The sequence below is a fragment of the Manduca sexta genome, chromosome 28, assembly GCF_014839805.1.
Source record: "Manduca sexta isolate Smith_Timp_Sample1 chromosome 28, JHU_Msex_v1.0, whole genome shotgun sequence".
Lineage (NCBI taxonomy): Eukaryota > Metazoa > Arthropoda > Insecta > Lepidoptera > Sphingidae > Manduca > Manduca sexta.
The window spans coordinates 3,915,430-3,938,082 of NC_051142.1; the positions used below are offsets into that span (position 1 = coordinate 3,915,430).

The following is a 22,653-nucleotide window of genomic DNA, read 5'->3' on the forward strand; positions in this document are numbered from 1 at the left end:
ATATAAACTCCCTCAGAGGGAACTACTCTGAGGAAAGTCTTGTTGGAATTTCCCGATAGCCATACATGACGGCGTATATAGCACCGTAACTCAAAGTTAGAACACAATAAGTCTCTCTAACTGATAAATAAATGAAAAGCAAATACTTTTGTTAATTTAATATATTATTTATTTTCTCACACATTTTTCTATTTACATTTTCTTTTATTTTCAACAGTTATATTTACAGAAAACTAAATGAAGGATACATATATTATGCGTCTTTTAATATACGATACATATTCTATGGTAACTAATATCACGCAATTCTGTTCGCATTTGGCAACTGTGATGTTTTGTATAAAACCGATTCTAGAATAAGGCATTATTAGTAGAAATAAATAAGACTCGGTGGAAGTGATATTCCAATTATTTTTTTGAGAAATTAAATTATAGGCATGAGTGTTGTATTGCAAAACGAAAACGGGTATAATGAGGAAGCACTACTTTCATGGTACTTTAGTAAGTTTAGTGGGACTAAGTCGATCCGTTGCAAATAGATCAACTGTATTGATTTGTGACCACAAAAATATATTAAGGACAGGATAAATACTCAGATTACTTATCATTTTCGTCTTGCAATACTAGATTGATGGCGAAATCACGCGTGACCACAGTGGGGGACTAATTCAGGATCTTCACAGGTCAGGTTCTGATCGTCGAAGACCTTGCCTGCCTCGCATGTGATGAGACGGGGCTGGCCCTCCACGCACGTGATCAGTCTGTGGCAGTCACCGGGCACGGGAAAACGGGGGAAGGGCCAGAACTTAGCCGCGGGCGTGTGAGCTGGCACCTTAGCTGGGCACTTGAAGCCGACAACCGCTGTAAATATAAATATTTAGTTAATACTTAACGTGTAAAAAGGGCTGTTAGTGCCTAAAGCGCTCATCCAAAAGGCGGTGTGTTTGTAAACGTATAGTCAAGTTAAAAAATAAATGGTGTAATACGTTTTTATGAAAAAATAGGAATGTACATTGAAATGAGAATAATTGTAACTAACATTTTAATATTGGTTATTTGGAAAATGGTATTTTAGAAAAGAAATAAATTAACGTTTTGAAATCGTAGATATAGAAAGATTTTATTGGTCAGTATGTATTTTTTTAAAACAAATTTTAAACAAGAAAATAGAAATACAGATATGGTTGCTCGAAGTATGGTATGTAGTAGGTATTTAAAATAAATAACAGTTAAGTTACTAATGTAAATAGGACTGGGAAGTTTATGTCGCAGAAATATTTGTCGTTTGAAATTGTGAGATGCATTATTCATGTCTTCATGCTATAAATAGTCAGTCACGTATACCATAAATATTAACAACATTTAGGAAGTGCACAATCTATTTTCATTAGCTTTGTCATTTGACTTTATTTCATCGTTATATGTCCGTCACTCTATTATAATTCTAATTTATTGATATATTATCATATCACCTTTTATTTTATAAAAATGTTCAAACAACGATTGTGTGGAATATGTTTTATGATATATTGACATATATGCTGTTATATTTAATAGGATTTGAATTTTAAAATAATTATAATAATTTTAACTAGACCGATTAGACCTGTGCAATTTTTGGAATTATCGGCTTGCGACGTTATCATATGTGTATTAGTTGGATGCCCGTATCATACCATAATGAACTATCTTCTATATCATCTAGATCTTTTACCTTCAGGGTTACAGAAAGGCTGCAGCAGATCGGGCCAGTTGCATCCATGGATGCGCTCATCATACACGAGGCCGGGCGTGCACGGCTCCTGCTCAGGGATGCCGTACGCGCACTTGATGTAGCTGGTGGAGCACTCGTGACTGTCAGGGTAGATGCCGAACTGATACTCGCATCCGGGAGTGCTTAAGGGCGTCACTAGAACAAATATTGACAAATTATATTCTGAACTCTTGGTAGAGTAGAGGATTCGTCATAACCTCTGTGTGGTATAAGTTGGTTTGAAAGAGCCCACATTTTCATCTGCAATTTTTGTATATTCTTATTATTTCGTTACAATGCATTTGCATGTCAGATAGAAATCTTGTAAAAAAACAGCAAATTACTTTTAATAGCGTATCGATCGCGCTGTTACGTATATTCAGCAATATCCTCTTCAGACGATTATGTACTTTCATACATTTCTTTTAGTAATTATAACTCTTAGGAAATTATTTTATAGCCAACACACCAAGATACGGATGCTTGATTATGTATACAAAATAACGTAGAATATATTTTTTTATAACATGTGTGTATTCATATAGGAACTCAATGTTATTATACTTTATATATATAGGGATACTTGAATACTAGAGACATATATTAATAATAATCTTCCTAGGCTTCATTTAAATAAATTATTGAACCTAACTTAAGATTAAATCAAGGATACACGTTCCTTTTTAATTCCATTAATTAGGAACGGTAGCAATAAATTTTTATTTATATTCGAAGCTAATTTTAATAAATTTATAAGTCATCATTAGATATGACTCATAAATTATGTTTAATATTGCCAAATTCCAAATTTAAAACTCAAGATGTACAATCAGCAATATAAGCAGTTGAACAAATTTAAATCTTCAAACCGCCTATAGTTTTGTTTTCTTGTCAAAAACACTTTTTAACAGAAGTAAAATTAAGAAGGTTTTACTTTATTAACTTCATACAAAAAAAAAAATATTTCAATTAAATTTAACGAGTATAGGTGATTTGAAGTATCGAATTTGGTTAGCAATTTTTGTGGCTGACTACTCAAAGTTATGGTAAACGGAAGTTTCTAGATAATTCCTTATTTGTGGTTATATGGCAATTGTGGTATAATAAATATACAAAATATCTATTGAACAAACGATTTCCTGTTCATTATAGTGTTAGGATATAAATTATCTCCTTCCTATTCTCATTTTATTTTTAAGATCTCTAAAAACTGATTTTATCGTTTGTAAATGTCGCACATATATGATTTATAATATGTTTATAGGTTTGAATGCCAAGTTTACTGCATTTGACATGGATTTAGAATTAAGACGATGTCTGGCATTGGTATGACACAGGCGTTTATGAAAAATTGTGACTCAGCAACTATCTAAATCAGGGGTTAGAAACAACAATATTATGACAATACGATCTTGTTACATTATGATCCAAATTAATTTAGCAAGGATTTGTTTTGTGTATTTTACAAATATTTCTACCATACTTTTTGGGGCCTATATAGCCTGTCTACCTGCAAATTTTACACAAATATTTTTTTCATTAAATCTTGATAACCTAGCTTATATAAGCGCCACCTTGCGGCACACCTTCGAACTACTTTTAGATTATCACTCTAACTACTTTAAATCTGAATCAATAAAGCGTAAACTCACAGTCGGCCTTCCTGTCACCACAGTCGACAGCCCAGTGGTAGTTACAGTGGTTGTGCACGGCGCCTTTGCCGTCGAACAGCAGTCCATTCTCGCAAGTCTCTACGGTCAGGGTACCGTTGGTACAAAGGAAGAACTGGTCGCACAGTTCAGGATGCGCGTATGCCTGGAAATATACGTAAAATTTTAATATAAATTGTTTGAGATAATCTTTAAATATAAAACGTTCAGAAAACGTTCTTGAGAAAACTACGTTTTTATCGAATACCAATGGGTTAATTATGTGTAAACCGAACTTTACCCATATACACAACAGGACAGTTTTGGAATAATAACTTTTTGGGATCTTTTTTACCCACAAAAAATTGTATGTTATTTATTAAAAAATAATAATGAATAAAATAATTATACCTGAACTCCGTAATGCTCTGGACAAGCTGGCGCATGTTCCAGGAGAATTCCTGCGCTGGCTGTAAAAAAACATATTGTAATTAATCACTTTTTGTATCATTAATTTATAAGAGCAAAGTTATATTTTAAATAGGTATAATGAAAAGGGCAGTTTCATCTTTAATAGTACAAAGTTATTAGGTTGAACCTTTCAAGCTAATTTTCTAGTTCAGTTCAACAATTTGTAATCAACAACTAACATTTAGCTATTAGCAAATCATAGAGACAGATGGGTGATTTGAATACATGCAAATGGTGGCTCGACAGAAATAATATACTTCTAAATATTTATCTGCGACTTTATTTTGGGTTATACGAGCTTTATATATTTGCTTTTTTTCATTTCCTCTGTGCCGTAGTGGTAAAGCGTGCGTAGTATGAATAATCCCGGGTCAGGCTAAAAATAATTGTGACTGAGTTTTTCCGTCTTAAAAATTACACAATCACAGCTCGGAGTCAGGAAGTTGGCGGTGTGATACCTTATGCCTGTAAAAGTACGTAAAGCGGTCCTGCGCCTGATCTCTTTCCGGTCATGTCGGAATGCCGTCTCATCTGACTATAAGAGTAAATGTACAAAGAGTGCACCCGTATACTATAATATCTCCTGCATATCTGGCTGATCTCCATTTGAGATTGAGCGTTATTTCAGAAATTTGCCAAGAGGGATTCATACATTCGTTTCCAAAACCAATTTGGAATCGAACGAATAAATTCCTCCTAGCCTCCTAGCCATAGAAAGACATTTTAACAATGTGGACTTGCTTATTTAGAAAATTCTCATTATCAAGAGCTACCAAGTGATCCATGAGCCTCAGACCTTGAACAGGTTGATGATACGATACAAGGGGGGTCACTTTCGTTGTAATAGCCTGTATGTTATGCCAGGCGAGGCGTGACGTTAAGCAACTTATTACTAGGTCGAGCATACACCAATTAGTTGCAATTTTGTCATTACGGTCAACATGTAGCACATTTTAGTTTTGTTTGTAACGATTTTGGTCCTTATTTACTTGAAGAAACTTATTTTGGATGTAACACACAACATTTAACTGGTCCGTCATCGATGGATCATCCGCCATATTGAATTTTGAATAACATCACTAAGCTAACCATACATTGTCATTCAAACTAAATATGTATGTAAAACTACATCTTTATCGGTTGAGGAAAACTGCTTTAAAATTCATTGCAAGATTTGACCCGAATATACATTCAAACATTGCAAGTTAATTAAAATAAGTTAAATAAAACTTGTAAAAAGTAAAAACATATTTTTATCAAAAACAGCATTAAAACTAACAACTTAAGCTTGTTAGTTTTGATAGTTTGTTGATCCCTCATTCCAAGAAAAACTTGTCTTAGATTTAAAAATAAACGAATTTTTACGAGTTTATCTCGTCCTCAATTACTCCACGGAATCTCCTGTAAGCTAAGATCGGCAGTGGCACGCATTTTATTACACCGGGCGGTGAAGCTCGGCAGCAAATATAAAGTATCTAGATATTTTCGGCTAAAACAGCAAATGTGAACAAACATCTAAAAACTTTCAAAAACTTATTTATAATATTAATTTACGATGTGATAAAATAAGAAATAAGATGTGAGAATGACGAGACTATTTTAAGCGATATATTTTACTAGGATCGAATACCTTAATGTGTAACAATTGCAATGCTATATTACTTGCATCGACGCATTATCAAATTCCTAACTTTACTTTTTGTACGTTCTAAACTGGTAGGCTATAATGGCAATTACGAATTATTTTTTTGCTTTTTTATGAGGCAGATGAGTAAAGTAAAATGATGTAACAGTTAACAATATTTCAAATTTTATTGCAATTAATTACATCTGTAATGACGACTAGACAATTTCTATTGTTTTAGTTGAAACTATTTCGTCCACTGTCAGGTTTCTTTCAAAATCATTTATACTTTAAAAACACATTTTAATATTAATGTATAAAAGGTTCAATATTCTATAACAAAATATATCAAGTGCAAACTATAAACCTTGTTACCCTAACCCGCCGCATACCAAACCAAGTCCTTTCATTTTACTAAACCTAAATGTCGCAACCGAAATTAGCATTTATATATCGGACAGCAATTTCTTAATGTTTGCGAAACACCGCCCAACTCTTTAATTATTGCCAAATACTTCCTATGAACTACAAATGACTATTAATATTATTTAGACTGTATTTAAGGTAGAGAACAAATATAATCCATTTAGAGTATTGGTGAATAATTCGCCGAATAACTTGGCGAATAAACATGACTGAATTATGAGAAGCGAATATACCCGAATAAACTGTTTACACACTTGTGTTCGTGACTCTTTGTAAGTATGTAATCAGGGCTAGGGTCGTGGATTTAATCTTAAGAATTTATAGCGCGAATGTTGACAGATACCGACACTCATAGGTTTCGGCCATAAAAGATAACTTCGAATACAAAACATGAAATTATCTTATCGCAAGATATATCTTTAAGTTAATTCGTGCAGATATACCATGTTGAATGAAGGAAAACTTATAAAATAATCGATGAATTCCATCGTTTTGTTCACCTATAGATCTGTCAGTTTCACCGAATACAAAATAAGTAATTAAAAGGTTAGTAGATTTATGCATGTTTTTTTACTCATTTCTTAAATATATATAGAGTAGGTGGTGCGTATAGTGTTCACAGCGTAGGTACCTATCGAGTCTTCACGTGTATATTTTATAAGTAAAGCATTTAATTCCTCTCTTGTATTTATATCGTGTAGGTATAGAAAATCATTTCATTTGTTTTTAAAGATTTGGCAGTTTATAATTTTCTTGCTTATTGAGTCCAGCTATTTTGTATAACACAAATGATCAAGATTTATAAGGCGAGTTAAGTTTATTGACCTACTCGTATCGATACAGTTTATACCACGCATTTTGCCGCCGAGCGGATTTCGTAAAGAGTTTGCGAAATGCTATCCAGTATGCTAGCCGCTATGTTATCTGTGCCGACAGTGTATTTAACATAATTTACATTGTTAGGAATGTTGTAACGTTTAATACACGCCAAATTAGATAAAGTTTAGTTTATTATTGAATTGAAAATATAATTAAAGGTATTTGTTCTGTATTTTGTTTTATATCAAAAACTTATTTTAGGTTATTATCGTTTACTCTTCGTAACCTTTGAAAAAATATAGTTATTGATAGGTATGTTCCTTTTTTAAATTTAAAGATATTTATTTTTAATTATTTAAATGACATTGAATTTTAAAAATGGAACTACAAATATTATATTACTGACAGCTTAGTTTTTATTTCTAAAATAATTATTTACAGCCATTATCAAATAAAAAAATGTAACCGTCGTATTTTAGAATAGATTTTTTACAGCCTTTATAAAGTTAGAAAGAATATAACGTACAGGCACGTTCCATCAACGAAGAGCTCGTGAGCGACGTCACGACGCAGATCTCGGCCACGGTATCAACAACCTCGACCACTTTTACTTTCGAGCCAACAATAGTCGATGTACGCAGTGTCCACGGTTTAATTAATATGACCCTGGTGGGTAATTAGGCACACTCACTTAGTTCTTTGGCAATGTGTCGCGGTCATGAAGTGATCTATCTCTTTGTCTATTTTTGTTTGTATTTGAAGCATTCATTTTATAGGATTATTTATGCGCAGTTAATTTTTATTTATGTATTCAATTTTATATAGATTATGTTAAGATTGAATTTATGAATTACCTAGCAGTCAACCTTGCGTGGTACTGAGGGAAAACGTAGTGTTTAAAATATTTGATGTACAGGGTCATTTTGACGTTGCGTTAATAAATGAAACTACATGCTCGTGTTTACCTCTGCTAACATAACCCCAAAAATCATCCACGAATAACGAATACTTTGGCCAAAAACTTCAAGTTTAATTTTTATTGTTTTTATTATTTTATAGTTAAGAGCGAATGTGGCGTCTGCATGAGTGTATTTCAGATTGAGAGTGTAATTTTGCCGTTGCGACTAATCCTCTTAGAGTAGTAGTATTGGCATTAGGGGTTGTAAAATTAAAATTATTTTTACTGATATTTATTTTGTTGGAAACTTACACTTTATTATTTTACATCTACAGTTCAAGTAACTTATTGTAAAATGTTATCAAGAAGATAATTATGTAATTTCATTGAGTAAAGCAATGTCAAAATGATTATATACGATTCCTATAGAAGTATCTAAATGGATAACAATATATTTGTTTACAGCCTCAATGAGCAATAATATATATTGTTTAATATATGTATGTATAATATGGTTTTTAAACTTGCTTATTTTGGTCACTGCGATAAGTCCAGCGTGGTGAGCATGCCTTCATGTTTGTCTCGTTTCCAGTTTGGAGAATATTAATAGATGTAATAATAAAGGTCGTTGCTGCAGGTCAACGAGGTCTAATAACGTTATTAAGATGCGGTGAGAAAACACATTTATGAATTAATACTGTCAATATTAATGGTATGATCAAAATTTTTAACAAAATAAAATACCCGAACTGACAACCCAAGATAGAACAGCTTGGCGCAGAAATATTAGGAGAGCCGTCCCCATATAAGTGAGAAAGGGCTAGAAGAAGGAAGTTAATAAAGCAAGACTAGAAAGAATAAAAAATAGAAACAAAATGATCATTTTAGTTTAAAAAATATCTCAGAAAGTATATTTTATGTTAAAGTGTGTTTAATTTCCATGATTTCGGAGCTGACTCCATTTAAAGTGAGAATGAGCAAAGAAGAAGCAGAAGGGGTTTAATAAAGCAGGACTAGAAAGATTAAAAAATAGAAACAAAAGGATAATTTTAATTTCATAAATACCTCAGAAAGTATATTTTATGCTAAACCGTGTAATTTCTATGATATCATTCTTATCTAACAATATAGAGAATGACTCCAAAGTTGTGTTATAAATATGGTTCTTGATTTAGTAATATTAATTAATACACTAAATCGTATTATATTCATTTAATATACTATAAACAGCTTGAAATAATAAATTATACGTTCTCATAATCAAATATTTGGCAAAGTACATATCTTATATATTATATCATATAATAATATTTATTAATTATATCTTAGGAGAACCAACAATTACCAGCTTAATAACTATAGAATAACATTTGAGGACTTAATAATAGGTTTTCATGAGCAAAGCTACATATTATATAAATGTATATATATCATAATAGTTATAGAACCAAAGCGATATTATATAGACAAAATAGGTAATAATTTTAATGATTGATTTCAATACAAATTAAGATATGAGCAGTCTATTTTCATTTTCGTTTAAACTGATTATAATTATGGAAGTTAGAAGTGAATGAATATCAAATATTATGCATAACAATAATAAATGTCATATAACTCGTTAATGCCAAATGTACCAACTGCTTATAAACATTTGAAGACTGTTATTTTTACAGTTGAATTTTTCTACGTTAAAAATATAGGTGAATTGGTTTACACATACTTTTTGTGTCAGATATAAATAGTCCTGGCGTGTTTGCTGAACAGTATCAAAATTGAATTAATTGCGTATTTAACTTATTTTTGGATAATTTGTGGGTTAGAACATTTTTCATAGGTGGGTCGTATTGTCGCCTTGGCATGTTGATATTAATGCAAAAAATTATCGAGATTCATAAGTTTGGTGAGTTTGTCGAAGTTGTCGCTTGCTCGCCACAAAATGGAGTTAATATAATAAATTACTCGCTGCTACAGAGAGATATAGCAGGCCATTAAATAGAAAAGATTTAAGAGAAACATCTGTGTTATTTTTATAATTCTTGACAATCAATATAGCTATGAGATGTGAGAGATATATTTTGTTTCTTTTGCACACGTTGCAATCGTTATATTATATATAAACTCTAATGTAAAATATCACGCGACAATAAATTGTGATAGTTAGAGCTCTTGGCATAGACCCCGATCTCTGGAATTATAAAAGAAACTTCATATAGCTCTTTTTATTCCCTTTTTCTTATATTTTTATTATAACCTATTTGTTGCATGTCCCTACCCCTGTTGCATTAAATATTCCTTTCGAGCCCTACGGTTAACATTTTGCGTTGATTTACCAAATTTGATTATTGATCTGATGAACTTTACAATTAAGTAGATCTCAGAAGAATGAATAAATTTCTTATGCAATAATAACTACAACTGTCATTTTTTACCATAAAGTTAACCATTGCCCTAAAATTAGCAATCTAACCAAAACATATGCGCAAGCGCAGCAGATAAAAGTTATTATTAAATCAAAGTTGTGACAATAAACAAGTAATGTAACAATTATTTGTAATTTCCGTCTAACCTCGTAATTTATTCAAAGTCACTGTTACATTTCGACCGCAAGGTCAATTTCGGTTGGTTTAAACTGACCGCATAATTTGTAAAGAATTTGCCAACAAAAAACTTGGTAAAGTTACGCGTGACTGCTTTCAAACTATAATAAAGGGGCCGTAAATATTGGTAATAAATTTTAATTGATATTTTTAAATGTTTTTATGTGATTTTGTAACAATATTTATTACTTATGTTACCAGAAAGACAAATTTATTATGGCTCGTTATTATTTTCTGATATTTATTCGAACCGGTTTTTTTATAAGAAATATATATTTTGAATGTATCTTCAGTAACGGTTTTAATTTAATCGTAAGTCGTTTTAATGTCATTTATATTCATCTCGAGACAAAACGCTTTCCAATATATTTATTGTTACCGGTTTTAACATTATAAATTCAAATAGCAACAGAATTAGATATATTGGAGTTTTTATCTACTCCATTTAGTAATATTTAAGGCTTAAATTTTTATTTTTAGTAACTGTCAAAGTTACTGTTACTTTTGTCAAAATGGTAACGTTTGCATTATAAATCTTATAGCTAACACTTTATCGACGTTTTTGTTTTGGCAATTTTACTTTAGCTGTACTTTTACCTTTATAGTTCATGAAGAAACTGTAAGCGAATTAATAACCCTGTATCAGTATTCAATTTCAACCGTAGACGACTTTCATTTTTTAATTTGTAGAGGGCAAATTAACCTTTTTTCGAGTTGTCAGTTACGACACGTAATTATTAAGTTACAAGACCTAATTGTGCTGTATTGAGTTCGACCTTGCGATATATAGTAAATGGACATGGTCCGAGCGATAGTGTGTCGTCGGGCCGCTAAAATGTTCGCAGTTATTTCACTTTGTCAGCTATGTGAGTTATTGCACGATATTTTCATTTTTTTTAAAGATAATTGAGGTATGTGTATCTACCATTTGGGTTTTCTGAAAATTTGGTAATATCAAAACTTAACTTTTACGGAGTAATCATTAGATTTTCAATCAGTTAAAGAATGTATCATATTTAAATCCGTATTTAAATTTCAAAATAAAAATGTTGTTTATAATAGATCAATTATTAACTAGCTGATAGCTACCACACTGTACATATATAAATGCTTAAAATCCTTGTATGAACCGATATTCAGCACGAAGAAATAACATCCTGCGGTTAGATATAGTTTCTAATTTATAAAGGTTATTTTAATTGAACTGATCCTTTTTCTTACAACAATAAATTATGATTGTAATAAATTAATCTATTTAATCGTAAATTTGGTATTTACTGACAATTTTTATAAATATTTTGAACAAGCAATAGTAATGTAATAAAATGGTTACATAAATATACATAATTTGAAATAATTTTAAACTCCACTTATATCTTAAGTAACACTGAAAAAATAATTACATAAACTATTTTACACGATCCAGTTACCATATACTAATTAAAGCTGCTGTATTTTGAAACCCCTTTACCAATTGAAAATATTTTAATGTTGTAATTATAAATTACTATATTATTTTTGACACATGTAACATTTTATCTGCCCAGTGGACGGGCGAAAGTGCCTGCGAGCGGATTGCCTTGACGTAACTACACTAGCAAACTGTGAGATTATAGCATTATAGATAATATCAAATACTATCGTGTGCACAATGCATTTAAACATATTTGTATGTACTGTTTAATTAAGTGATTAGTAAAGATTGACGTTTACATGTGTGAGTAGAGGTTTTTGTCTTTACCTAATGTTGCTTACGACTTTTCTGCGGGAACTTGGTCTCACTGTACTCAGACCAAGTTCCCGCACTGAGTATAGTGGGACCAAGTCTCTCATCTCAAGATTATGAGTAAAATTATCTGTGAACTAAATTTCATCTAAAACAGTTTAGCTGTTATTCTTTCATTTTTAACAAACATCCAAATATCTACATTAATACGCATTTAATACTATATTGAATCTATTTTAAACAAGAATTGATTAGACGAGTTTGCTCATTAGATGGTGGTGCTAGTAACTACCAGTAATATGCAATGGACAGCATTGCGCTCGTCACTCTAAATAAGATGTCGTGTCACAACGCTTGGTAATTAGAATGGCTACAATATCCTGTAGACTGGAATACTTGCGCACTTTCGTGCCAGAAATAGACATAGGTACAGTAATTAATCCAAAGGTTACTTTTTGATTAGAACTCGAATCATTTGAAAAATCATATCTATTTCTGCCGCCAAACAGCACAGCTACTGTTGAGTGTTGTGTTCCGATTTGAAGGACATTATAGCCAGTGTAGCTACTGGACATAATAAGACTTAAACTCTCATCTCAGGATGGCGAGCGCAGTGGAATACTAAACAATACTTTGTAATTGAAGGTTTTGGATGGATTTCTACTGTTTATGGGAGGTCGTATCGCTTGCTATCAGGTGAATGGCAAGCTCGTCTCGTCATTCAAAGCAAGAAAAATAAGAAAAGATCATTGAACTTTATCAGTCTCCATAGAGTGATAGAAGGACGTGTGTATATACGTCTTTGTTTTATAAACCGAAGACGCATTGTGCGTGCGGTACCTGAGTCTCCTCAGTACATATTTAATATATAGCACATAAATAGTTTCCGAATTGCGCTTGCTATCTGTGATGTCTTAACGGTTGCCTAAAGTGCGTTATCACCTAGATTGTATTTCGTGCACTATTTCTTAAACTCTGTAATATATGAAACCTGCTATCAATTTCAAAAATAAACTAAAACATACAGAGCATACTAGAAACAAATGTCTCATATAAGCCAATCATGTTAAAAATAATTAATATTCACGTATATGTAAAATATACATCTGTGTGAGCGCATAACAGAAGATATTAGAATCTTTTAATATAATATGCAAGGAGTATTTCGTATTCGTGTTCAAGAAGTTTTGATTCTCAATGAAGAAATATACAAATATTATTATTTGTTATCAGGGAAACAGTTTAACTTATATGCTGCATTAAAATGAATAGAAAAATAACAATGTAATATTATTAACAAAGGTAAAAAATCTGTCATTTTTTGTGACTCTACATTTTATCATATCTTAATAAAATAAATGCGAAAGTTTGTAAAAATGTTTGGATGTTTGCTCGATGCAAACTTAAAAACTGCTGAACGGATTTGGATAAGATTTGGCACACAGCTAGATCCTGTCTTGGATTAACATATAGGCCACTTTTAATTAATTAACTCACTTCCATGGACTTTTTAAAAATATTTTCAATAGATAGCGTTGGCATCTTCCAGATGGCGCTATAGATTGGTACAGTAATTTAGGGACTTTTGTATTACAAAAGACTTTTAACACGAGCGAAGCTGAGTGGTGCACTAAGTAACACGTAGTAATTTATAACGATAAGAAAAAAGCTTTATAAATAGTAATAAATATACATTTATAAAAATTGCTTATTATATTAATTATACTTGACCAGTGATAGTCCAGTGGTCGAAATTCGATCGTCGAATTTAATATATTTGTAACACTTATTATATATCTTATAACGTCTATAGAAACTTTAATTATGACAAATCTCACACTCGTCCGTGCGCTCAATGTGCATAAAATTTATTTCATTTCATATTTATATATAGATGTCGCTTTGCAGAATGTTTTTGATAACAACATAAACTCAATAAACAAACATTAAAAACTAAATCGGGTAATAGATTGTTCAATGAAAGTAGGGTTTGGATTTAACACAAAGGAATAAGGTAGTGTAGTAGTTTCTGAAACGTCATTCATATTATCTTGAATATTCTTTTTTAGCTTTCTCTAATAAAATATCTAATTCAACTCTTTTATATCGCATCATGCTAATCAATTAATTATTACGAGAAATTGGTCATTAACACAGTGAATTACGAGCTTATTAAACCATGAATATACAATTTTATAGCTAAACTTTTGGATGGGAAAATGCTTAATAAATATTCGCCAATGATTATATTCAAATATAAAACCATATTCGTGGATTGTGTGATATCTCCTGCAATGAGGTATCACACAATCATATACATAACAAGAGTTTCTAATATTGCAACTAAAAATACCTGTTAGACAATTTTTGGTTGTATTTAACTTTTTATAGGCATTGAGTCAAGGCTTTTGCCTTCTTCATGTATGGAGCAATATTGACTTGCAATGCATATGTAAATTGTGTATGTAAATATATAATTGTCTGACCATAAATACACGATATTTTACAAACTTTGTTGGATAAAAATTCATCGATTTCTAAATATTTTATGAACAGAAACTTCCAATTTACGCACTTAACAATCATTTATTTATTGCCACTGAAAATAGCTCTCCAATGAAATATTATTTTAATCGCATAGTAGTGCTTCGAGAAGCGGATAATCTAATATGTTTATTAAACTGTAGTACGCGTGTCAACATATTAAGTAAACCGCATATAATGAGAAAATTCCAGTATAACAGATAGTGCGCACGTAGTTTCCACATTCTGCGTCAGGTTACTAAACAAAAATGATTTATTTCTAAATCGAAATGTACTGATGTAAAATTAAATGCGTAAAACAATTAATTCGCAAGTTTTCGCAAGCTAAAACTTTACGAAACACATACTCACTAACTTTTATAGTATAGTAGGATCGAATATGAATTAACATAATTTCATAATTTATAACGAACGTATAGTTTACATATACGCATATTTTATAGTAATTTTTTTTAAAGGAAAACGCATTTTGACTATGTTTATATCTGAATGTACTTCTTTTGTGTTATGATTGTTTTTAGAAGATGGTTGATGTTTGAATCTACTTTTTTTATTTCTGTTGCATAAATAGAGTCGAATAATGCTACGGACAGCAGATTAAACTTGTGTTGTTGATGCTCAGCTACAAGCATTAGCTATAAATCTTGTTGAAATCTTTATTATAATAGCGTCTACAGTCTAGACAAATAAGTCAATACATTACCGATAAGGCCCCAGTAGCGAAATATATCAAATTAATCACCTTCTTCGGATGTTATGCAAATTGAGCAACGATAATTTTAATGTTTTATTTTTTTTTGAGGCAAACATGAGCCTTAGTAGTAGACTGGAGATAAGGTACTGTATAAATTAGTTTCCAACTTGAAAGCAATTAATAGGCAACAAGTATTCGTAGTATCTCGTTTCGAATTATCAATCAGGGGTGACTAACATATCTCCTTAATAAGATAGACTATACTGGATTTATAATATACTATATAATCATTTTGCAGCGCCAGAAGAAAATCAAAAATGAGTGTTTTTGGAGGTTGGTTAATATTTTTTTATGTAGACAATAATTAGAGTCGAACTATACTGTGGAGAGCATATTAAACTTAAATTGTTGACATTCGCTATTAATATGACCTCCATCGGATATCAGTCACATTTTATCTTGAATTCGATTACATCACAACAACTAATAAGACGTTAAACGTGACGAGTTTACAAACAGCAGAAGAACTCAAACGCCGTGGTTACGTAAAGAGAGATTTTCACTCCTTCCGTACTTTTGCAATGTTATCGCCGAATAGAAAACCAATGACCTATCAGATATTCCGAGGCGCTCTGCTGATTCATTTAACATTACCTTTCTCCTTGCTATCGGTTACAAACTGTTGAACAAGTGCGATACATAAGATAGACAAGTCCTTGGCGCTTGTGCTCTTGGTAGAGTCATTAATATGGTATGTATATTGAAAGATCTTTATGTTGAACATAAGATTTATATTTGCGTGGACGTTTACATATATTTTTGCAAATAAATTATGAATTGAGCAATTTTTGTGATGACCGTAAGAAGTAGAGATAGCACCGTCAAAAAATTTTAAAAGCATCTGCATTACGCTCTATACTTTGAGTCTTAAATCTCATAATGGTATTAAAATAGCTAAAAATAATGTTCTTTTAACTGGAGAACTTACAGTGCTGATATTTAGCGCATACAGATATGAGACAATAAGTTTAATTTGCTAATTTATTTATTTTTTCAATATATTTGAATTCAGAATCGCATAGCGTTTATTTGTTCTATCATTTTCTCGAATTGTTTTAATTAAACAAAAAAGGATAATATTACATATAATCAACTTCTATTAACATTTCTTATTACTTATTAAATTAAAGTTATTCATGTTTGAACAAAAGACTGAATAATTTTAGAATTGACGCAAAAAAGACATTTGATGCAGGAAATACTTTAATGCAGTGGAAATCTTAATCTCCTTTAATTAAAATTCTTTAATGCCAATTATAATTATTTTATGGTTTTATTTACTTAATGCAGGACCTCTTTTAAAGAAGCGAAATAATAATAATCAATGTTATTTAACACAATTACATTTTCAGAACGTTTCGTACACTATGATACTCCACATTTTTTTTGTTCCTTTTTTAATAATAAAAGTGTTTGTATGTTTGCGATTCCTATCCATTTGTATGTCTTACATATCTTACTATCTTGTCTTATATTAGTTTTTACTGATATTGTAAATGTGAAAGTGACAAATTATGGATATTTGTATGTTTGTTAGAAGTAAACGAAATAACAACTGAACAAATTTGCATAGAATTTGGCAAACAGGAACACCATATCCTGGATTAACACTTACGCCCATTATCTTATTTATTATCTTGGTAATTCTTCCCATGGGAAATAATAGATTTTTTTATCTCTTTTTAAAATAGATAGCACAGGCATCGTAACGTTTCAGGAACTTTTGTAGTGGGAAAAACTATTCACCCAGGCAAAGCCGCAAACAACGCCTAGCTTCCTTACATTTGACAAAAACTTGATTGCTTGTATCCAGTTACGTTAATCTTAGTACATCAGATGGGTTGTGAGTGGCAACGTGTGACGCAACAGCGACTGGCTTTGAAAGGAAATCTGAGGATCTCGCGATAATTTACATACTTCTAGTTAAACCTTAACGTAAACTATGGCGGACTTATAAATCGTTACGGTATTTGGAATGACCCAATTGTAAAATGAATCGATTATTCTGAATTAGTTCTTTTTTGTCTCCGATACTTTTTGGTATTTACTTTTAACTACTACTGTACTTTTTGATACTTTTTGGTATTTATGTTCGGTATTATGTAAATTCAACGAATTGTGAATGAAATACTTGTCTAACATTACGGCATTGTCGTGAGCTCATATGCTATGTTCGATATTGTATATACATAGGTATACATGGTTTAATTGCTGTTCACACCGAGAGAAAGTGCTATATGTGTAAGAGTTTACATGCCTTTACAAAAAAGCATGTTATAATATCAATAGCATTAATTTTTTTAAAACTGTATTTCAATTAGCAAAACAAATTATATCATCAATACCTCAGGGCACTTATTCTTAATACTTGAATTTTATCGCGCATAGAAAATATCAAATTAGAACTAATCCCAAAAAGTTTTTTCGCAAATGGATTTTCGTTCCGAGACACTATTGTTGTAGTATTTATTTTCGATTTAAGTTTTACAAACCAAAAGATAATATAACTAAATCGGGCAACTTAAGAACCTCACAAAAATGTCCTGTACTATGTAAGTTCTACAAAAGTAAATGGAAATAGCCTTTGTCTGATCGTAATTCTTTCAACAACTCTTATGTTTTTTGGGTTAGAGCTGTTTTCACAACATCAAACTGCAGCCACAAAACTATAACCAACGTATGATTTGTTAGATGGGAAAGCAATGATATAAGTGCAAAATATATCCACAAATTATAAGAGATATCCGTATACCTGCTCACTAAATCGCTGGTCTGTATACAAACGTTGGATAATAATTTAAATAGTATTCACTTCTTTTTAATTCTTCAAAGCAATTAGATACGCATTTTTTTACAATTTATTAGATTACATTTCATTGACGTTGTGGAATATCAAATTATATCGGAAAGGTCAAATTTTATAAAAAATAATCTTTGTTTTGTTTGAGTCATGGTGTTGTGCGAATAAATGTTTTTGGATTTGTTTGTATTTGAAAGGACGTCCGCTGCCGAAAAAGTCATAAATTTTTATTGATTTCTTGATATTTTAAAGGTTTATTTATGTCTTTTAAAAACAGGTTTAAATAAATAAAGAATTTAAGGCCAAATACTTATTTTTTATATATGTCGTTTTATGGGAATTATGTTCTCTGGTCTAGAAAAAAAGAGTTTTCTACTTTATACTCCTCTGTGTACTTTTATCCTATAGAATATAATAATAACAGCCCTGTTCATATACTGTCCCACTGTTGGGCACAAGCTTCCTCTACTACTGAGAGGGATAAGGTCTCAGTGCACCACAATGACCTAGTGTGGACTGGCAGACTTCATAAATCCTCAAAAATCTTATAGAGAATTTTTCAGGTATGGAAAGTTTTCCGTTAATACAAGCGATAATTCACAAAGAATATATAGCATAGAATACGTTATAAGAAAATTAATAATAATTTAAAGTACCCTTATTTCCCTATTCACGTGACTGCACTTTGTTATTGATTCTAATTATATTCAAGATTATGCAGTACCGTCACAGAAACATTGTCATTCAGGAGTAGTAGTTTGAAGATATCAAGCTTTAAAATTATGCACCAGTGAAGTACTTAAATAGCTTCTGATATGCGTACGAAATATTGATTATCAGACAAATAATGGATCATATATAATGAGAAATGGATATACATAAAGTAAATTATTTTTACTATAAAGTATCAGATAAGGACATTTAAAGCAATATAATCTTCGTTGTATATCTTAATAAACAGCAAAAGTAAAATGCTTGGCGATTACTTCAAAATGATCATGAGTATTACATGTGTGATAAAAATCTACATTGTTCCTTACATAAGATGCGCGTTGAACTCTTTTGTACGGGTATTACATTTTTTCACGTCATTACAATTTTATGCAATTATCTTAGCTATAAAGATTTACAAATATTCATATTGAACTAGATTTGTTACCTCTGATCAAATGGCTAATATTTGTGCTGTGGTAATTATATAAAATTTGATAAAGGTAACATTAATTAAAAGCTTTTGAAACATTGGTATTGACAGTAACATAATGTTATGCTATATGTCGGAAAGGTACTTTAGTGGGATGCATGGAGTGAAATGTAAAGTACGGAAGCAAGATGAAAGAGAGACGCGTGAATTACAAACGAAGTCTGAGAACACAACAAAAGACGTTTGACTGAAAAATTATGAAGAAGCAATTTATTTAAAAACCACATTAGTATTTTGAAGAAATCCCACATAGTATATTATGTATTACATATTATGTTAATAAAAAGATATCTGAAAATCTAATGCATTTTCATAGAGGTCAAATGTTGTAGAACTAGGTTACGGTTCGAATATTACATTTTAAAATACGCATTTACTTAAACTAAGGACTACTTCGTGGTTGTGTACGTTAAGACTGTCGGCTAAGTCTCGGGTTCCATCCCCGAGTCAGGTAAAGTGATATTGGGTTTTTCTACTAAGTATACATACGGAGTCTCGAATTTGTGCCCGATATGGCGATAGGCTCGCCATCACATCATAGGACAGAATATGTTTGGCGGAAAGCGCGTACATCAGTTACGCTTATGCCTACCCCTTTGGGCTTAAATGGCGTGATGAAAATTATGAAGCCTTATCATACATAATGTAAATACATAAACGCTGCTGTCGCGTGTACTAACGAGTTTTAAAAACTTCGGTAAAATACATTTTTCGCTTAATCACAACACAAATTACTAAGAAACCAGAATTATTTCGACGTAATATTGTAGTCGTAACTGTAACTTAGCCATTAAAACGTCTAAGTATGATATGTGTTGCGCCAAAACAGAATGCACTCAAATTGTAATTACTTTACTTCACATAAATTAACATTAGTTATTTTGAGTTTGCATATATATAGCGTTTTCATTACAGAACTGTTTAAACGCAAAAAGTACAATGTAACGAAGGTTTAATGTTTCATTTCTGTCATTTCTTAGATTTTTATTTTATGAATAGAGTCAAACTATAATATAAATACTTGCAGCCCGCTATTAAGCGTATTAAATAACATCGACAATAATGATAAATTTTAAAACATTTTACTCAAAAACCCACCATGAAATATATTTTTGCTTCAATTTTAAAATCAAAGTTTCATAATATTAAATGAACATAATGTGTTTCGCAACACAAACCGCCGGTTGGACCGGCCCAAATAATTCATATATTTTTAAATGTCGCCCCACAGGCCGTTGTGGCCAGGCTCGGCGCGGACCTTGAGTTTCGTACACAAACGGTCTCGATTCCGGCTCCCTTTCAAATCGGTTGAGTAACTACCGGCGAACAGAAGGAAACTGTTTGAAACAATTATAGAGGCCAATTTTTAATTGATCATATTTAATTGGGTGTTAGGTTTGACGTACTGTATGCTTCCATGACCCGACTCGTATTCAATCCGCGTTTTGTTAGTACGGTTTAGTTTTGTATCAGTTGGAATCATTACCGTGGGTTGGATCTATGGTTAACAACCAGATGTTTCATATAAATATTATATGAATATAATCAACATGCTTAGAAAGCTTGTAAGTTGCTTACTAATGACAATGACTCCAAAGTGTCAGATTGACGGCTGTGTTTTCAAATTAAATGAGTAAGCAGTTTTTTTCAAGTTATGTGAAAGAACTTTGATTAAGCTTTTTATTTCAGTGTGTAAACGTTGTTTATTATGGTAAAATAAAATACACACAACTGAAAATATTTGTACACAGAAAAACAGGGAAATGTTTTGATTTATTACTATAGTGATGACTATAAATAAACCTTATTGTTTATTTACATTTGAGAATTCATAATTATATTAGAACTTTACATTTATTCGTTGTTTTTCTTTGTTCTCAAACTTACTTTAAGCGGATAGGAAAAATAATTTTAATATGCATTCACTTATCAGTACCATATTGATTTGCACGCGCAAGCTAATTATAAACAGTTTTTCATATATCATGAAACATGTAAATAAATATCATACTAAACCATACAGCATAAGATAATAAAAAAGTATAAAGTCGATACGTCAATAGCTAATATTTTATTTTTAAATTTATGACTACATAAAAATTAACTAACAGTTTTTATTTTATTTGCTTCTTGACGTCTTATAAACCCATATAGAAAATAGTTTCGAAACAAATTACTTTGGAACACCTTCTGTACTTTATTATTTTTATCGCTTCCCACGTAAATAAAATGTCAATTTATACGTCGATTGATTATTAATAAGTTGAATGCCTTTATTTAGAGCGAAAACCAATAAAATGTTACTACGTAATCGGGCCGTTCGTTATATTATATACTCGTCTAAATATTAATTATTTATTTTTCTTTTCGTTTCTATAAATAGTCTAAACTTAATTTGCATGTGTATCAACTATGGTAGCTGTATTTTGTTGATTCTTTGTAGGTGACTTGGTAGGGCTTTAATTAAAAAAAGTTACAACCAAAGTAACTTTTTACAAATTAATTCAGGTGATTATGAATTATTCAAATAAATAAAACGTTATATTTTTTTATGTTTTAAGACACTTAGGGGAATTGTGGCACTGTTACTAAGATATCTTTGTGTCCTAGGTAGAAAAATATCGAGTACGTCAAATGTAGTTATTTACTATGATTAACGAAGTTTAGACCAACACAGATTTTTTTAAATGCTCAGTAATGAGTTTGCGGATAATACTTTTCCTTTTTTGCTTTGTTTGTAAACATCATTTAGCTCTACACAATGTTATTGTTTCTATATACAATGGTTTGTGAGAAAAGATAATATAAATTAATTATGCGAAGGCGATAAAAATTGTGGCCTCAATCGCTCAATATTATATATATGTCACCGACGCATAAATAACAAGTCTGTCCGAGCCGTTCTAAAATTATTTTCAATGTCTAATTTGACATATTAGATAGAGTGTTATCTTGTGAATTATATTCGATTTTAGAACACGCATTCTAGTAAGATTTAGTCAAATTACTTACTTGATTTATTTGCTAAATCCACGTTAATGTCGACTACACATGTTTGTCCTTACAAATTATTAACTATTGAGGCTAAATTAATATAATTTATACATTGTAATAAGATATTTTTTAACCTTAAAATATAAATTTCTTTAAAAGTAACAGTTTCAATTTAAAAAATAATAAAACCAGAAAAATGTTACACGAATTTAAATCCTATTACATTGTATTACGTATCAAAATCCTTACCATATGCAAGGCAGGCGGCTAAAATCACGAACTGTGCACTACTCATGTTGTGTGTTTGTTTGTACGACGTCTGGGCGTCGGTGTTGGTCCGGCGGCACTAGCAGCCGTGCAGACACCCCAGCGCTCGCGACTACGCACTCCT

General features: G+C 31.0%; 1 protein-coding gene across 1 annotated transcript; it reads right to left on the minus strand.

The window, feature by feature from the left end:
- Positions 1 to 356: 356 nt before the first annotated feature.
- LOC115447942 (protein obstructor-E) lies at positions 357 to 22,653 on the minus strand. The gene is made up of 5 exons (XM_030175248.2): positions 22,512 to 22,653; positions 3,814 to 3,872; positions 3,406 to 3,568; positions 1,715 to 1,909; positions 357 to 861 (listed from the first exon to the last, which is right to left on the minus strand). The coding sequence occupies exons 1-5, from the start codon at positions 22,555 to 22,557 to the stop codon at positions 641 to 643; spliced, it is 684 nt and encodes a 227-aa protein (XP_030031108.1). The 5' UTR covers positions 22,558 to 22,653; the 3' UTR covers positions 357 to 640.